Source organism: the organism of the source record quoted next, unplaced genomic scaffold, assembly GCF_019419815.1.
Source record: "Pyrus x bretschneideri cultivar Hongxiangsu unplaced genomic scaffold, Pyrus_bretschneideri_v1 Contig12, whole genome shotgun sequence".
NCBI lineage: Eukaryota > Viridiplantae > Streptophyta > Magnoliopsida > Rosales > Rosaceae > Pyrus > Pyrus x bretschneideri.
In genome coordinates, this window is record NW_025999413.1 from 504,273 (window position 1) to 521,079 (window position 16,807).

At 36.9% G+C, this 16,807-nt stretch overlaps 3 protein-coding genes and 1 long non-coding RNA gene across 5 annotated transcripts; 2 read left to right on the forward strand and 2 right to left on the reverse strand.

The window, feature by feature from the left end:
- Positions 1 to 1,041: 1,041 nt before the first annotated feature.
- Positions 1,042 to 12,994, forward strand: LOC125474254 (truncated transcription factor CAULIFLOWER A-like). Its single transcript, XM_048577729.1, has 6 exons — positions 1,042 to 1,663; positions 9,275 to 9,356; positions 11,185 to 11,249; positions 11,319 to 11,418; positions 12,427 to 12,468; positions 12,591 to 12,994. Exons 1-6 carry the CDS (start codon positions 1,479 to 1,481, stop codon positions 12,750 to 12,752), a joined length of 636 nt encoding a protein of 211 aa, XP_048433686.1. The 5' UTR covers positions 1,042 to 1,478; the 3' UTR covers positions 12,753 to 12,994.
- LOC125474255 lies at positions 9,350 to 12,694 on the reverse strand. Of its 2 annotated transcripts, XR_007255842.1 has the most exons (4): positions 12,555 to 12,694; positions 11,145 to 11,232; positions 10,662 to 10,816; positions 9,350 to 9,471 (listed from the first exon to the last, which is right to left on the reverse strand). It is a non-coding gene; the product is annotated as an uncharacterized LOC125474255 (long non-coding RNA). The 2 variants fall into 2 exon arrangements; XR_007255841.1 differs by lacking the exon at positions 9,350 to 9,471 and having other exon boundaries at positions 10,471 to 10,816.
- Positions 12,995 to 14,199: 1,205 nt separating the features above from the next.
- On the reverse strand, positions 14,200 to 14,762 carry LOC125474123. Its single transcript, XM_048577562.1, has one exon. The coding sequence runs from the start codon at positions 14,615 to 14,617 to the stop codon at positions 14,408 to 14,410; it is 210 nt and encodes a 69-aa protein (XP_048433519.1). The 5' UTR covers positions 14,618 to 14,762; the 3' UTR covers positions 14,200 to 14,407.
- A 1,448-nt stretch (positions 14,763 to 16,210) lies between these two features.
- Positions 16,211 to 16,792, forward strand: LOC125474256. Its single transcript, XM_048577730.1, has one exon. The coding sequence runs from the start codon at positions 16,253 to 16,255 to the stop codon at positions 16,463 to 16,465; it is 213 nt and encodes a 70-aa protein (XP_048433687.1). The 5' UTR covers positions 16,211 to 16,252; the 3' UTR covers positions 16,466 to 16,792.
- The last annotated feature ends 15 nt before the right edge of the window (positions 16,793 to 16,807 follow it).

Consider the following 16,807-nt stretch of genomic DNA (forward strand, 5'->3'; position numbering starts at 1 on the left):
TACAGAAGAAGCATGGAGAATATACGTTCATGTTGTCACAAACATACCATCAGAATCCCCTACAACCGCTCTAACAAACGCCGAGGCGGAAGAAGGCGCCCAGCTCGCATCCACATTGTACATAAAGAATTGTACATTATCAAATACTACTTAATTCAAAAAAATAAAAATAAAAAACTATTAGACCAATCACGTGATCAGACTACTTTTGTTTTTATTGCACAATGCTGAAACCAAATAGAAAGTTTACCTTTTAATAAAATAACGGATTTGGATCTCATTCGGATCCAAATTGTGGAGATCCTAGGGACCCTCATATATGAGTCATTCATCGTACATCGAGCAGTCATAAATCATTTGAATTTTATTATTTAAAATTAAATACAAATAGTACCTAACGAAAACTAGTCGTACAATGTACGATGAACATTTGGACAAAGTTTGGTGAATGTATGACTAAAAGAACAAAGTTTGGACAAACTAAACTTTCTATTTTCTTTCTTTTCTGAGAGTAAAGTGGGATGTATTTTGATTGATTAGTTGAGTGTTATTGTCTTTGGGATCCCTTGCTGCTTTTATAAACATTTTAGCCTGCCTGTCCAAGCTTTGCCTTTTGGTGATGTCCTTCGGAACGTGGTGAGTCATCACTTTATTTACCCATCCATACCCTTAAAAAGTACTTTTTGCTGGGATGAGCTGCCCTCTGTCACTTATCACTTCTAACATAGGCTTGTTGCCTATTTATTAGCAAAAATAATTTTTAATTCTTCTTGGGCTGTTACCTTATCCGAGCCCAATCCTCCCTTTGCTTTTTGTATTGTTGGGCCTTCACTCTCACCAAGACACATTAAATATCCACACAAACACCAAAAACATAGCTTTCCTATTTTGCCATGGTACATTTCCAATTTTGTCCTAGAAACCAAAATAGTAATATTTTACATTAATTCAGCTTTAGTTGGTGTTTCAAATAAAGACACGTTATATAGTACGCCTGCCAATATCTCCGAGAGTATCTATCCTCTGCTTCTCCCACTATATATATAATATCTCTCTCTCTTTTTCTTTCTTTTGAGTAGTATCCTCCATTCAAAATATCTGAACCGAGTCGAACCGAGTCGACACAGCCGAGTTGAATAAGCTACAGAAGGGAGAAGAGAGACGGGGTCGGTCAGTTTTGATGTTAAAACGGTAAATTCCTCGAATGGAAATGGTATCCAACAACACAAGTACAACAAGAAGCAAGAAGCAACGGCTGGGAGGAGTTACCGACTGACTGAGCTATCAGAGATAGAGCAAGCCGGTGGGGATTCTAATTTCTGTATAATCAGTAGAAACCCCTCTTTCCTTTTCTTTTCTTTCGAATCCGCTGCTGCTTCTAGGGTTAGGGTTTTACATTTCGCTCCCGGAAACTAGAGAGAGAAACAAGAGAGAGAGAGAGAGACAGAAATTGAGATCAAGCAAAGAGCAAGTAATTAATGGGGCGAGGGAAGGTGCAGCTGAAGCCAATCGCCGACAAGATCAGGCGGCAAGTGACGTTTTCCAAGCGGAGGAGCGGGCTTATCAAGAAGGCACGTGAGCTGTCCGTGCTCTGCAGCGTGGAGGTCGGCCTCGTCATCTTCTCCGCCAAGGGGAGGCTCTACGAGTTCTGTAGCGCCGAGAGGTACGCACCCTTTAATTTCTTCTTCCTTCCAAGTTTCCACCGCCATAATTCTTTAGCAAATAGGAACGTGCCAGCTGGCTCTCGAATGATCTTTTCTTCCTTCTTCTGTATGTATCCATCTGTAGTGCTAGGCTGCTATGTAATTAAAAATTTTACCAATCAATGGATCCATTTATTTTAATTTATTTATTTTATTATTTTCTGTTGTTGTTTGTGTCCTCTGTTCACAACTTCTGTATAATTTTAGTTTGTGTATGTCCTCGTCCCTTTGGGGATATGGATGGAAATTTGAAAGAACAAATATCGTTCCCGTATATCTTTAGCTTTCGATATTCTTTGTCCTTGCTTACAGATATACTTTGTCCTTTGGTTACAAGTGAGGGTTTCGGATTCTGAATTTCCAGCCTTCTCCTATCCTACGTTTCCAATGGTCGCCATTGGACCAAATATCCCACTAACTTAGCTTTCAGTATTATTATTATTATTATTATCATCATCATCATTATCATCATCATCATCTGTTACCTCATCCCATGCATGCATGTACAACACTATGGTGTGTGTAGCATACAACAGAATAACTGGAGCATCCATCGTCAACCGTTGATAACGTGAACATCTTTACCTAATATATATATTGAGATTGAAGCGATCGAAAGATGGTCATCATTAAAGTAATTAAAGTAAGTATTAAAATATGGGTTAGCAGAGCCGCCACTACTCTATAATATGTTTGCATGTCACTATACTACCGACAGTAGTGTCCTTAGAGTAGGACATAGCAGCACTCTCTTCAAGGGGCCTGTGGAGGACCCGAATTGCTGTTATATGAGTACTGTAGATATAGTTAATAAGATAGTGAAGACGCGTACTATGTATATCTACCCTTTCTTTGTATCGAGTTCTTACCTAAATAATGTGTGGTTCAAATGTACAGTTTGATTATTGACTCCAGTAGGACAATAGAACATTGCCCTCTATTGCATACCTCATCTTATCATCCACTACTTATCACGTACCTCAACCTTTCATAGATTGTCTAATCACATCTAATTTGGGAACACGATGTGATATGGAATCCAAAATGTGGAAAAGGAAGTAATACTAGCTCTCATAGGTATCTAAAATAGCGAATATTCAATATAATCAACATTTGATCCGATAGGACGTTGTTGTGTGTGATAATTGTTATTGTATGTCGAGATTATGGTACACACTCATGTATTAATTGTTGTATGTACTGTAAGTCGAATTAGTTTGCGAGTGAATTTATAACACCACGTCAACATGTCAAGTAGTATTTTCAGTGCATGAAAGAATTCATTCGATAATTCACTGAAATAGTATAGGACGATATGTTGAGCTGATAAGGAAAAGTTTCCATGCATGCACGTCGTGAGCATGTCTGAGTTGAAGTTTGTTTCGCGGCATGACGTGAGTTGGCGAAGCACGTAGTAGAATGGACCATCAGAGCAGTCAATGTCTACTTTTAAGCATATCTGATATCGTATTATAGGGTTAATAGGAGGTGAAGGTCTACGTCTATTCGTTCGATTTGCACGATTATTGGTGATTTTTGCGTCTAAGAAGTAATTAATTAGCTTTCTCGGCTTTGTTAACCATCTTGAATTTAAAAATTAAAAAAAAATAAAAATATTAAAGTTGCCCTGTAGTAAAGATATTTGTATAATGATGTTAACTACGAGAATTTAAACATCAACTCTTTCTGCAGAAAGAAGAAAGATGTAGTCAATTCTATGAAGGGCGAAGGTACATAAGTTTATAAAGTTCAATAAAATCTTACGTAGTGTTATAAATATATACCTAGGAAAGAAAGGACCAAGATCAAAATCTACTTCTATATATCGTAATAATATACCCAAGACAAAGGACGAAGATCAAAATCTACTTGTATATTCTTATAATATATGTTGATGTGCAAAATCGAGTTGACTTTGGAACAACGTAAAGTATCAGGGTATGATATTTGCAAGGTTGCTTCAGTCACCAAGTGTGTAAAGAGATAGATAGGGAAGCAAACACAAGATATACGTGGTGCATCCTAAGTTAGGCTACGTCCACGAGGGTAGAGCAGTTTTCACTAATATTGTAGAATTTACATGATACAAGGGTTCAAGCACAATCATCATTCATGAGTTCTAACAATGAATTAAGTACGATAATAGCATTATAATTAATTGTAAGATAATGAGCTCCTTTTATAGTTGAGGAGAGTCGCATGCTTCCGTCCGCGGTCAGTGTGGACTTTAGGAGTTTTATTCTAATGTTAACACGTTTCGCGTTGTGATTAGTCTCCTGGTTGGAGAAAAACTCTTGTACTTCAGCGACACCCCCTCAACATGAATCCTTCAGTGGGTCTCTGAATGTATAAAGTTGACCGGTGCTTGGTAGTTTCGAGATTGGTGAAGTATGGTACAAACAGTACTCTCGAAATTACCGACACCGATCAACTTTATACCTTCAGAGACCCACTGAAGGATTCGTGTTGAGGGGGTGTCGCCGAAGCACAAGAGTTTCTCTCCAACCAAAAGGCCAACCACAACGCAACATGTGTCAACATCAGAATAAAAATCCTAGTCTCACATCAACAGCGGACATGTGACTCTCCTCAGCTATGAAAGGAGACTATTGTCCTATAAATTAATCCCTAATGCTATTATTTTACTTAATTCATTATTAGAACTCACTAATGGTGATTGTGCTTGAATATTAATGACAACTCCTCTACCCTCGTGGACATAGCCCAACTTAAGATAAACTACATATATCTTGCGTTTGCTTTCCTATCTCTATTTACATAATACTTATACTTGGTGATAGAAGTAACCTTTCGAAGATCATATACCTTCACACTTTACGTTGTTCCAAAATCAATTCGATTTTTTGCATTAACAACATACCTAAAAGAAAGGATCAAAATCAATGGCATCATTGTTTTTGAGAAGAGATCCTCTCCGAAACTCTTCCATCAAGGCCACCGGATCAAGTGATCCGGACCTTTCAAATTTCATCCAACGGTCAAAACAAGTAGGCCGTAGGATGTAATTTGAAAGGTTCGGATTACTTGATCCTGTGGCCTTGGTGAAAGAGATCCGGAGAGGATCTCTTCTCATTGTTTTTTATGTTGGATATGGCATCATCATAAAAAATAAATAAATAAATAAAATCTACTATAAAGATGACAATCTAATTAATTTTCTCTAAAAAAAAAAAGCTTTTATAAATCCTTTTAAATTTTCTTTTTTTTTGAAAACCAATCCTTTAAAAAAAAAAAAAAATCGTCTATTACATATGATCCGACTATAAATGTGAAATTAACTAGTATTTATAGGAAAGAACTTTAAGCTTATACTTCATAAAATACAATATATATGTAGATAAGTTATGCATGCATCTAAATAATGTGTATGATGATAATCCACTGACATAGTCAGCGTCCTAGCTTGACCTCATACCTCATAGTTTGCCATCTGGCGTCGAGTAAAACCAAAACAAATAGTAATTGAGGAATAATTCAACTCCTCACACACTTATTGATGTGTTCGCTAATTTTCAAGCTTAAAATATAGACAATGTAATTAATGACATGGAGCATAGAGGATTGTGAGGCTTCACACATGATCAACTTGCTTTAATACTATGAAAGAAGTTGACGTTCTACCTTAAAACAACTAATTAGAGGGATCAACTTAGCTCCTTATATAAACCTTTGGATGACAAGAAGGTTTTTACATAACCTTATGTGGTATAATTGTTAACAACGTCACACATACAGTAACATGTGACTACACTCAAACCAAATGCGTGGCAACACATATTAAATGAGTGAGCACATGTGACTGTTGACAACACATATTAGGTAGTATATAGTATGTGTGACTGTTGTTTTCACACGTGAGCCAAAGTATTACAATACAATTAAGAAAATTTGAAGAATAGTCCAACTCCTTCTAAAGCCCTTACAAGGTTTATTAACTTTATGATGTGAGACAATATTCTCCAATCCAAGTACTCGATTGCATACCACGTCGAGAATGTCCTTTGGTCTACTATTTAAATTATTGTTGCCCCAAACTTAGAACCCGTTTAAAAATATTCCTTCAGAAAGTACTTTTGCTCATAAACACTTTTATTAGAAGCAAATAAAAAGTTCTATCAAATTCAAGTGCTTCTTAAAAATGCAGTTGGAACTCTTGAAGAAGCACTTGCTAGTTGTTTTTTTCATAAAAGCATTTATAAGTGGTTTTAAAATGTAAAAGCATTAGCTTTTCATGTCACACATTATTAAAACTTCACTCATCATCTGAAAGCGATTTTAGATATTCCTAAAACACTAAAAATATGCATTTAACTGCAATGTGAAGTTTAGATCTGATGTTCATCTCCAGTGGTGCAGTATAGGGATTAGGCCCAACTATTTGATCCATCAGTTCTCCATTGAATCAAGTTTTCATCCTTGGCCCGTCTATCTTGAAGTGTTGCCGTAATGGTCATGGCATTCACATTACATTGAGAGTAAAATCGCATATGTCACTTATTATAACCTTCTTGGGGGATTTACCATATGCTTGGAATGGTGAAATACCAACAACAAGGTATTATTCTACTAAGTGGGGATAGTTGTATGAATGCTAAAACGTTAGTGCGCTCGATTTTACGCCAAGTCGTCAGTTAGCTCCAAATACTTCAAGTCTTTTCTTAAAGTCTCCTTGCAAGTCTTTCTAGATCTTTCTCTATTCCTTTTACCTTGAGCATCTGTCTCATAATGCATGCAATGGTGAATACCTAAAATTCGTATTCTTCTAATAGTTACATGTATAGGCTTTGTAGGCACTATCTTTCTTGGACACTCCTAGGGAAATGTCTAATATATAGGTCTCATAATCGAGAGAGAGAGAGCAGCCGTCATGAGTTTTTAATATCTTTTTTCTTTTAATAAACGATATTATCTATACTAGAGAGAAGGAGTGTGCTTAACCTCACAATGGTTAGCAATAATATTAAAACACTTACAAGTGAAGAAGAATATTTTAGACCTGTAATACTAAATGGCTACACGAGGTTTTATGAAAACACTAGTCGCATAAATTAGTCGGGCAACTTTAAACCTACAACAAGGATACAAGAAAGAGCTCCCATAAAAAATAAAGAAAATGGATGAAAAGACTAGTTAATAAAGGATTGAGAAAGTAATGAAAAAGACACAAAACACATGTTGTCATGAAACTCATTTCCTCTTTTCCCAAAGAGCTAAAATCGATCTTTGGAGATTCTTCCAACTCATACGGGTTAACATCCACCAAATGTCATTCTTTGTAGAACAAAATTCTACTTCTATCCCTATTGGTTCAATTTTATTCTGTTTTGGTCCCTATTGTTTCCTATCATGTTTCAATTCAAGGATATCTATCAATTTTAGCTCTGATACCAAGTTAGATTATAAACGCTTAATGCACAATCAATTGGAAATACGTGGAAACGTCAAGTTCTTTTAAGTACTTAATGCAAAAGATACTCCCAGCATGCCACAACTCTCACTTGCCTAGGAGCAAGTGTTTTTGTTCGACCTAACATGTGCTTAACCTACTATATATATTATAGTGTAAGCATCTAAAATACAATTGGCAATCGCGACGAGGTCCAAAGGACCTTTTAATACCTAATGCCAAACTTTCATCTTTAAGGTGAGATACTCTCAAGAAGGACACACACAAATGTCAAGGTTCATAGGTTAGAATTTCATATCTATTTGGAACATGGCTAAATTAGAAGGGAATATGGACATGTGTTGGAGAGTGGACCCACCATGAAAAAAGAAGCTTTATCTTCATTGCTTATTTATCTTGACCTTTTTGCTCTTGACAATTGATTTAGGTTAGATACTCACAATCTAATATAGTATCAAAGTTGCTATTCTTGAGTCCAATCATCACTTAATACGTTTTTTACGTGTTAGACTCTTAATCTCCACATGAGAGGGTCTGTGTTTTGAATTTTCTACAATAGAAAAGGAAGCTTTGACCTACCTCTTATTTCCATTCGGTTTTCCACAAGTTTGTGAATATTCGTGGTCGAACTCATTCACTAGCTTTCTCGCAACAAATGGAATCGTAGCAATGACAACGCTTGAGGTCCGGACTCACTTGAGGGCAATTGGATTTTGGAGTTTAATGCTTTTGGGCCACGAAGGAGCTAGCATTTAAATTGCGAATGACATTTTGAATTGGGATAGCTAGCTCCAAGCTCGCCATGTGAAGATTGTGACTTAGGCTATGCTTGGATTAGGAATTTGCAAGTGTCAAGCAATTTAGGTTATATTAGCTAGAAATGCTCTACAACATATTAGACGACGGATTTTGAATGAGTTAGATACAATGCATTAAGGTTATGTTTGTGTGATGAACTTGCAAGTAATTCTAATTGATCGAGGCCGAATTGTAAGAGAAAGACTATGAAATGGGAGAGGTAGAGGTTTAGAAATATACTACGTCGGTATTATAAATGTATGTGAGAAGGATTTTCAAATCACTTGGAATGGTCATTAGCATACGAGACATGCCTTTGAATGACTACAAAAGATGTACAAATGGTTACACTATATGAGTCATTTCTTAGTACTTTGTTTGTCGTTATAACGATCATATACTGTATTTCAAATTCCTCATACTAATATTAAGTAGTGCATTTTTATCTTTTTTTTTTCTTCTAAATCCCTTGTTATCTCACATGCATGAACTCCATTATTAGGAACAGTAAGCCGATTTCGTTTTTTTTTTTTTTTTTTTCTGTTTTAAAGATCATTGAAATGCTTGACATGAGTAAGGAGTGGACCCTTTTAGGGCTTCATAATATCATAAAGGTTATCTGATCAGAATTTTAAATTTTCAGAACTTTAAACTTCTGGTTTTTAACGACGAAGTTTGTTTTGGATATACAGAGCATATATATTACATAGCCAGCCCTAGGCCTCCTTTTCTATACGAGTGTGTGTTGAGAGTAATAATTTTATATCAAAAAAATGAGATATTGTGCATGTGCTTATAAGTAATTGGCCTACTCCTATATTCCCAATTGGTTTGTGGTGTAACCTCAACTTCTTCATAGTATCATAGTAGATTGTCTCATGTGTAAAGCTCAACGGCCACACGCTCTTAATGTCACCTTATTTGAAAAATCCACAACACCTGAGGGGGCATGTTGAGAGTAACAATCCCATATCGAAAAAAGTAGGAACTTTGCATGTGCTTATAAGTAATTGGTCTACTTATCATATCGCCAATTGGATTTATGGTGAAACCTCAACTTACTCAAGATAGGGTTTTGGAGTTGGGGCGTGTGTGTTTTTTCATGCTTCTTGACAATTAGACTTAACTACGAAATTCCACATTTCTTAATTTACTGTTAATCACTAGCCCTAGATGTTTTATTTCAATTTAATCCTACTTGTTAGATGAATTATATTCGTACAAATGGCATCTTTTGTCGTGTAAGTATATCATGGATTATTTGTTTCTGTCATATTAATCAGTGCATAAAATAATCTGGCTTCTGATATATATATTTTTTCCTTGTGACCCTTATCTACTTCAGTTTTGAAAAGCTTCTGGAGCGTTACCAGACACATAATGATGAGGAGATTGCTGCTTCCAAGACTGCTGATGGTACTGACAAGGTTAGTCAAACGTTTTACCCTGCGTAAAATTAACAGGATTATATCCTAGTAGTTAATTCTTGTTATTTTCACTTGTAAGATGTATTCTTCTTTGAAACCTTAGTGTATGAGACACCTGCCAGGAATCAAACACGCAATCACCATCTGAGCAAGATTGGATTAATAAGCATACTTATCAACAGTGTGTTGAATTTGAAATCATAAATTGGATTCACCTATATGTTAATCTACCAAGTTATCGAGCTCAGTTAAAAACTAGGTTTGATATATATTGTTGGTCAATTTTTTATCCATTTAAGCTTTTGTGGTCACTGTCTACATGGTAACACAGCCCACTATGCAAGTGTCCTGTATTAGCTCCCCTCCCCAACTTCACTGTTTGTTTGTAAGGTGCAGGTGAACAAGTAAGCTTGTCCATTGCTTCCCAATTATGTGTAGTTTCACTCCATAACTGTGAGAATCGAAAGATTTGTCCCACAGAGCTTATTAGAAGTTGGGGCCTCTGCCCTTATTTCCAATTGATTTCAGGATTAAACTTCCACTTCCTTCATGGTATCGAAGTTGGTTAGTCTATATGTGAAGCCCAAAGGCCATACCTGTTCTAGGTCACCCGGTTAATTTGTCCATGCATTGTGCTTAAAGTTTCATCAATGTTAGAAGGTGTGTGAGGATGAGATGAGTTCCTTCTAGTCACAACCTATTTAGGAATAGACAAGAGTCTTTGTCGTTGGAGCCTTATTTCGGGAGTCCAACTTGGCTCACATGTAAAACTCTATAATTACATGTGCTCCAAGTCACTTCATATGTGTTGTCCACATGATTAGCTTGACTGCCTCCAAACCTTGGAGGCATGTGAGGATAAGCGAAAGCTATTTCTTAGAAAGTTAAGGGTGAAGCTCAACTTCTTCCATGATATAAGTGCAACTTAGCCCACTTTTGACCTTACCCAGCCACACTTGCTCAGGCGAGTCCTTCAATTTCAATATGTGATGCTCCTGTGTTTTACTTGATCATCGTCACACGTGAAGCACATGTGAAGATATAGAAAGGTGTCTCATATTAAAAAGTTTAGAAATCCTAAACATCCTTATAATGAGTTAGACTGCTTCTCCCGTAATCTCAACTTCCATCATAGTATAGAATAAGTTATCCAACATTTGAAGCCATATGGCCACATGTGCTCCAAATTAGATATTGTTCTTATGTATTGTGCGAACCTTGCTACAGGTGAGGAGCATGTGAAGATGTGACACTTTGTAGAGTAAAGAAACCTTGCATAAGCTTATAAGAGGTTGGCCTACTTACCCCCTGCCATTAGGTTTCCTGATAGAATCTCAAGGCCCGTCATTGCGGTCGCTTCTTAGTCTCCAGATGCTCTCAAGCCCTCGCCCTTGTGTTAGATGGGGAGTACCAATTGCTTCCCAATCATGCCTAATTTCACTCCACCAATGTGGTAAACTCTGCCAAGCCAATGTGGTAACTGTCAAGTCTCAACCAACTCTACTAGTCATCTTAAGCTACATCATGCATGATTTTTCCCTTGATCTAATTTCTAGTATGTCTTGTCACTCTAAATTCGATACTTTGCACCTCAATAAATATGAAAAATATCATTTTCCAGTCTTTTTAACAGAAGTCACTCTTAACATTTGTATCAGATCCAGACAACCAATTTACAGTATTTGTTAGGACTTAAAAGTTTTGTGTCACTGTCAAAATAATTACAAAAGCCAGTAGCAATACTTTCAGCCTATGTTCTCAGGATAAGAATAGAGGTTTATCATTTACCACATCGTCTCTTCTCACATCCTGCTAATCTCGGCTGCAGAACCATAATTCAGAAAGCAGTGGTCTCCGCACAGGCGCTAACCGAGTTCTGAAAATATTTAAAAGGTAAGTATCATGTACAGAAGCTTCATTACATTTCACACACGTGACTTATATCTGATTATGTTCTTGCAGCGATATGGAAACACAAGACATTGATAATCTAGATGTTCCAGAGCTCACCCAGCTTGAGAAGGAATTGGATGCAGTTCTAAGACAAACAAGATCACTAAAGGTTTGTCAACTAGTACATATTCTGGTTTATTGAGACAGAACATGGAAAAAGAACCCAAAAATAGCATTATGGTTTCACTCAGACTGGTTTCAATGGCTCAAGTACCTATTTCCGAATACAAACCTGCATATATAGTTTCTTTTTCTAGCTGGGATTTCGTCGATGATCAATAATGTTTGAAATGTCTGTTCTCTTTTGTTATGCTATTGTCCTTGAGTTTTGGAAGTTGGTAAATCCTGTGAAGAGTATTAATTTCTGGACAATTGTGATGCTAGTAAGTTCTGTTGTTTCCATGATATCCAGGTATTTCTTCAGGTTTTGAGTAGAGTTTTGTAGTTCAAACTCATCCATATTAGCGAGATTTTCTCACTCTCCAAAATCTCTTCGTAATCTTCTAGATTAGGTTCACTGAATCTTCTACAATAGGTTCATTGTATGTTGTATCTTTGTGAATGAATGAAACATAAAAGACCTTTTTCTACATAGTATCAGCTTAGATTTAGGCTCTCTCTCATCAGACACCCTACTCGATCCTCCCTGTTCAATCTTATGGCTAACCTACAATTCTTCCTCATCTTTTTCCCCTGCCCCAGTTCACTTTTCCGGCCCCAACACAGCCAGTTTTATTCATGACACTCTACTTTTATGTGTAACGTGGAAGGGGTTCTAATGTATTCTATTGCCAATTGCAATCTGTTTGAGGGCATATCCACGTTACACATTTCTCCGTGAGCGGTCCATGTGTACCGTGGATATGCCTCCCTCGCACCCACGGTTCGTGCAGGGACTTGCATTTTTGTTGCTTCATTTTTTTGTGGTGTGTACATTAAGATCGACTATGTTGGTTCACTTAATATTTTTCTTATATTCTCAGTTGTTTGATCACTGAATTTCTGCTGGTGTCATATATATATATATATATATCCATAGTTTCTATGTCACTGAATTTTAATTTGGTGCAATTTATATGTTGGTGTAAATATTTATGCCTGTCTCTAATCTGAACAGGAAAAACAGATGAAAGAAGAGAAGGTTCGCTTGGAAAATGAGGTATATAAATATAATTATATATTTGTGGAGTTATTGAAGAAATTAAGGTAGAAATTGTGACAGAAAAGCAAATTAAATATATATACCTAGTACTCAGTCACTTGATGGCTTTAATTTTTCAGATTGCAGCGCTGAAGCTGAAGGAGCAGCAGAGCAAGGACCGAGCTGCCGATGAGGAAGCGGATCGGCAGAGCACTTCCGCCGCTAATAACACCACCACCACCACCAACAACAGCCGCAGCAGCGACGACTATGTTCCGGCCACCATACTACAATTGTTTTGACTACTTTTCCAAGGGTGTAGGCAACTTATGTACTATATTGTACATGTGGCAATAACTCAGGTTGCCCCGTCCACCAACTGTGGTGACATCTGTCGAGACTGAGACGTCCCGCCGAGTGGACCCCGCCGCTCTGTGTTTTAGATTATGTGTGTGATATCGTGTGTGACTTGTATGAGATCCCGACATGACTTTGTAATGTAAGGCCACTATGTTTTATTATTAATATTTTATTTTAAATATTATGGATTTGGGTACGTATGTATATGTAGTGTTTAAAATATTAATACTCGTGAAGATATCTGTAAATTTGTGAAAATATTGACGGATATATTGATACCGGTTGTTTTTGATGTAAATGATAGGAATTTAAAATGAAAATTTAGAGAATGTCAAACATTGGTTTAGACGAAATATAAGAGTTTTTTCTATATTTAACTGATATATTAGAAATATGGACGAAATATGTCGATCTTAGCAAGTATGTCCTATTCAAGTATGATCTATGAATTAAGATTTACAAAATAGACAGTTCAGATTGTTGAAGTTCGTTGTAGAGTGGATCCCATAACTAATTCCCCTTTTTTGAATAAAATGGGAATCTTTTTCTTTAAAAAGTGTATTTTATAACTACATTATGTGACGGTTGGTAGATAGATCTTATTTACAAATTTTAAAGAAAAAATTTAATCATTAATCATCACATCGTATGGTCTAAAAATGAACCAATAAGAAGGACTGAAAATGAACCACTAAGAAATCGATCACATCATGCTGGTGGAGTTGCTTTGCCACTCAAAAACAAACGTGACCACGTATCAGTAAGATGACTGAACGTGTTGGAATATGAAACCTCTTCGCAGTCGGTCCAACAAAAAAAGGGGAACAATATACACCTGTCTCTCGTGTTGGGCTGTTGGGTTACTAACAATTAAAGGCAAAATTGATGAGACTTGTATGGCCCAACATAATTTAGACGTGAAATCTTCTATATGTGGGCCCAGATCAAGATTTAGCCTAGCCCTCCCCAGATTGAATTGATTTTTTTATGACGAGGAATAACGATATTTTATTAATCAACAAGACAAGAATACAACATTGATATATTGTTTTTAGTGACCAATATACTGATCTAGGGATAATTTGTATAAACAGATGTAATGAGTAAGCTCGTACACGGTTACCGAAGTCAAATCTACCTTAAAAATGAAAAACATAACGTCTTGTACAAAGATACGTACAATGTTATCGCGACTATAACAAAACCATCGTTGGTTGGGGAGACCATATCACTCTAATCGAGACAACAATTGCAGAGAATATTACGAGCAGCAAAAGCTTATATCGTGTTGAATTTTTCTTTTGGTGCACAAAATATGTGTTAACGTTTTATTCATCTTGCTTTGGCTTATGTTAATTCATTTTTGAAGAACCAGTTCCGCGAGTGAACCAAACACGCACTTAATTAGTGAGACTGATCCAAGTAGCTTGCTTTCAAGTTTTCAAACATGTAACATTCATAGACAGCAGGTGCTGATAAATTTCATCGAACACACTCAACTCTTACTAAAATCACAAAACAATTCATTCATGCATCCCCCTGCATGCGCGCGGATCGGAAAAATGTAAATGTTGGAGATGGATAGCGTGCATATAAGCTAGCCAGTGGAGATGTGAACGCCGATAGCGATGAGGAAAATGGTGATGAGGCCAAAGTAAATGATGGTGTGAACCAAGATGGAAACCCCGCTGGTCTGCATGTTGTTGAACTCCGCCACCCGGCTGTTCCCGGGCAGCTGAAACAGCAGCCCCGGCGTCAACAACACAAAAAGCACCACCGCTATCACCACTGGCCCCCAATCCGCCATGCTTTCAACTAACTAGTTTCGCAGTAAGGTCGAGGCTCCGAGCAACGTTGATGGATAGAATAATAAAGAAGACGATGACTGGTACGGTGGAAGTGGAAATGAAAGGGCAACGAGAAGGAAGGAGCATAAAAAGGGTGAGTCCGGGCGGGAAAGGGACAAAATGGGAATTCAACGAGACAGAAAGAGGTAGAATACTCCGGCCTCCACGACGAAGCAAAGAGTTAGAAAACAGCCGACGGTATCTTTCCTTCGGACAAAAACGGCTTCCTCGTTTTACTCATTGGATGGCATTACGTGGTACTTTTGTTTGGACTTTTGGAAAATATGGGCTACGGTGATTTGATTTTGGGCTCTTGTTTCTTGCCCAAATCCAATTATTCTTGGGCCTAAACATAGGCCCAATAAGTTATCATTTGTGGGTCCAATTTGTTCTCGAACATCATCGTATTAATTTGTAGCCAAAAAAGTTTGGCTAAATTACAGATGAAGTAATGCTATTCATACCATGTTTTTATACCACATTTCTATACCACCTTAGGTGGCATCTGATGTGGACAACAACATCATTTAAAAAATTTGCAAATCCCAAGAAAATGAAGGAGAAAAACTTCTCGTATACCACAATCATTATTTAATTAACCTATTTTTTTTAATTATTAGTTTATTAAATAATGAACTAAATTAAAAATCTGATTAATTCAAATAATGTGGCTATCTACGTCAAATGCCACCTACGGTGGTATGAAAATGTGATACAAAAACATATTATGAACATCAGTACTCTTACAGATATGAAAAAAAACTCGTGTAAGGATGCTTCAATCGTGTCATTTGTGGCCCTCTTACAAAACATGACGACTCACAATCTCACAATCCTTAATTCGTGTGAGAGTTGCCCTATTCAGACAAACCTAATGAATACTTGCTCATAGAAGTAAGCCCCAGTGTGGTAAAAAAAAAACCGTTAATCAAATCCATACAATGGAGCCGGTTACCAATCTCGGTCACAATTAAGAAATGAAATTCTTTACCATTGTGAAACCCATGTGTACTTTTGGATGAAAATATCGATTTTGATTGAGGTTGATCCCCACGTGAATATAACACTATTTTTACCACATACGGGTCAACATGAGACAACACGGGAACGATTTATGCAGTTCCGTCTGTTTTCTTTATCGACCGCAGTCAACTCAAGTAGCGGACATGATAATTCCTTGATGTATGCATTCTAGCTTTTTCCTGTAGAAAGTTAGACCAAACAAGAAAAGCATTCCAAACATGTGCATATACCAACTCAACTTTATACTTCATTCTCCCACATATTACTTTACGATATTTCTGGAAACGAACAATTATTGGAAGCTTACGAAAGCAAACATCTTTGTTTTGCTGTCCATAAAGCAATCCGCCACCTTCTCCTAATACCTTTCTCCTCTTTTAATCCCACTCTCTTCTTTCTCACTAAGTTTAGCATCCGTCTCTCCTTCTTCGCTAAGACATTAGGCTCCATCCTTCTACATATTCGGAAACAGCACAACGCTCTGTTTATCTGTTTCGAGAGAAAGAAGCCTCAAAGTTTTCATACCTCTTCATTCCAACTTACCTAGAGAGAGAGAGAGGAGAGATAGAAAGATGAGTGCTGATTGGGGGCCGGTTGTTGTTGCAGTTGTTTTGTTCATCCTCCTGTCGCCCGGGCTGCTATTCCAACTACCGGCAAGACATAGGGTGATGGAGTTCGGAAACATGGCCACAAGCGGGATTGCTATTCTTGTTCATGCCGTCATATACTTCTGCATAATCACCATCTTGATCATTGCAATTGGTATTCACATACATTTCAACTAATCCATATTGTTTTCAGCCACCACCCATAGTTGGAGTAGTTTGTTCTTTTCTTTTTATATTGCGATATATTTTCATCTTTTTGTAAACGAACTCCTTATTCGGATTTTCTTCTTCCCTTATGGCTTATACTGTGTTCCTAGTTTAACGGTGTAGTGCTACATGATTGGTTTGGTTCACATTCACACTTGACACGGACATTGTAAAGGAGCATCTCAATGAATTTGCTTGTAGTGATGCTAAGTTTTCGGTCCATTATGTTTAAGTTTTATAGCATCATGAACATTGTAATAAACCTAATTTTATGGAATTGACTTACAATTTTATTGAGTATTATTGTCATCC

Coding starts and splice junctions, on each gene's coding strand:
- LOC125474256 (XM_048577730.1), top strand. CDS start 16,253: ATGAGTGCTGATTGGGGGCCGGTTGTTGTTGCAGTTGTTTTGTTCATC.
- LOC125474254 (XM_048577729.1), top strand. CDS start 1,479: ATGGGGCGAGGGAAGGTGCAGCTGAAGCCAATCGCCGACAAGATCAGG. Junction 11,250..11,318: donor GTTCTGAAAATATTTAAAAG/GTAAGTATCATG, acceptor ATGTTCTTGCAG/CGATATGGAAACACAAGACA. Junction 11,419..12,426: donor GACAAACAAGATCACTAAAG/GTTTGTCAACTA, acceptor TAATCTGAACAG/GAAAAACAGATGAAAGAAGA.
- LOC125474123 (XM_048577562.1), bottom strand. CDS start 14,617: ATGGCGGATTGGGGGCCAGTGGTGATAGCGGTGGTGCTTTTTGTGTTG.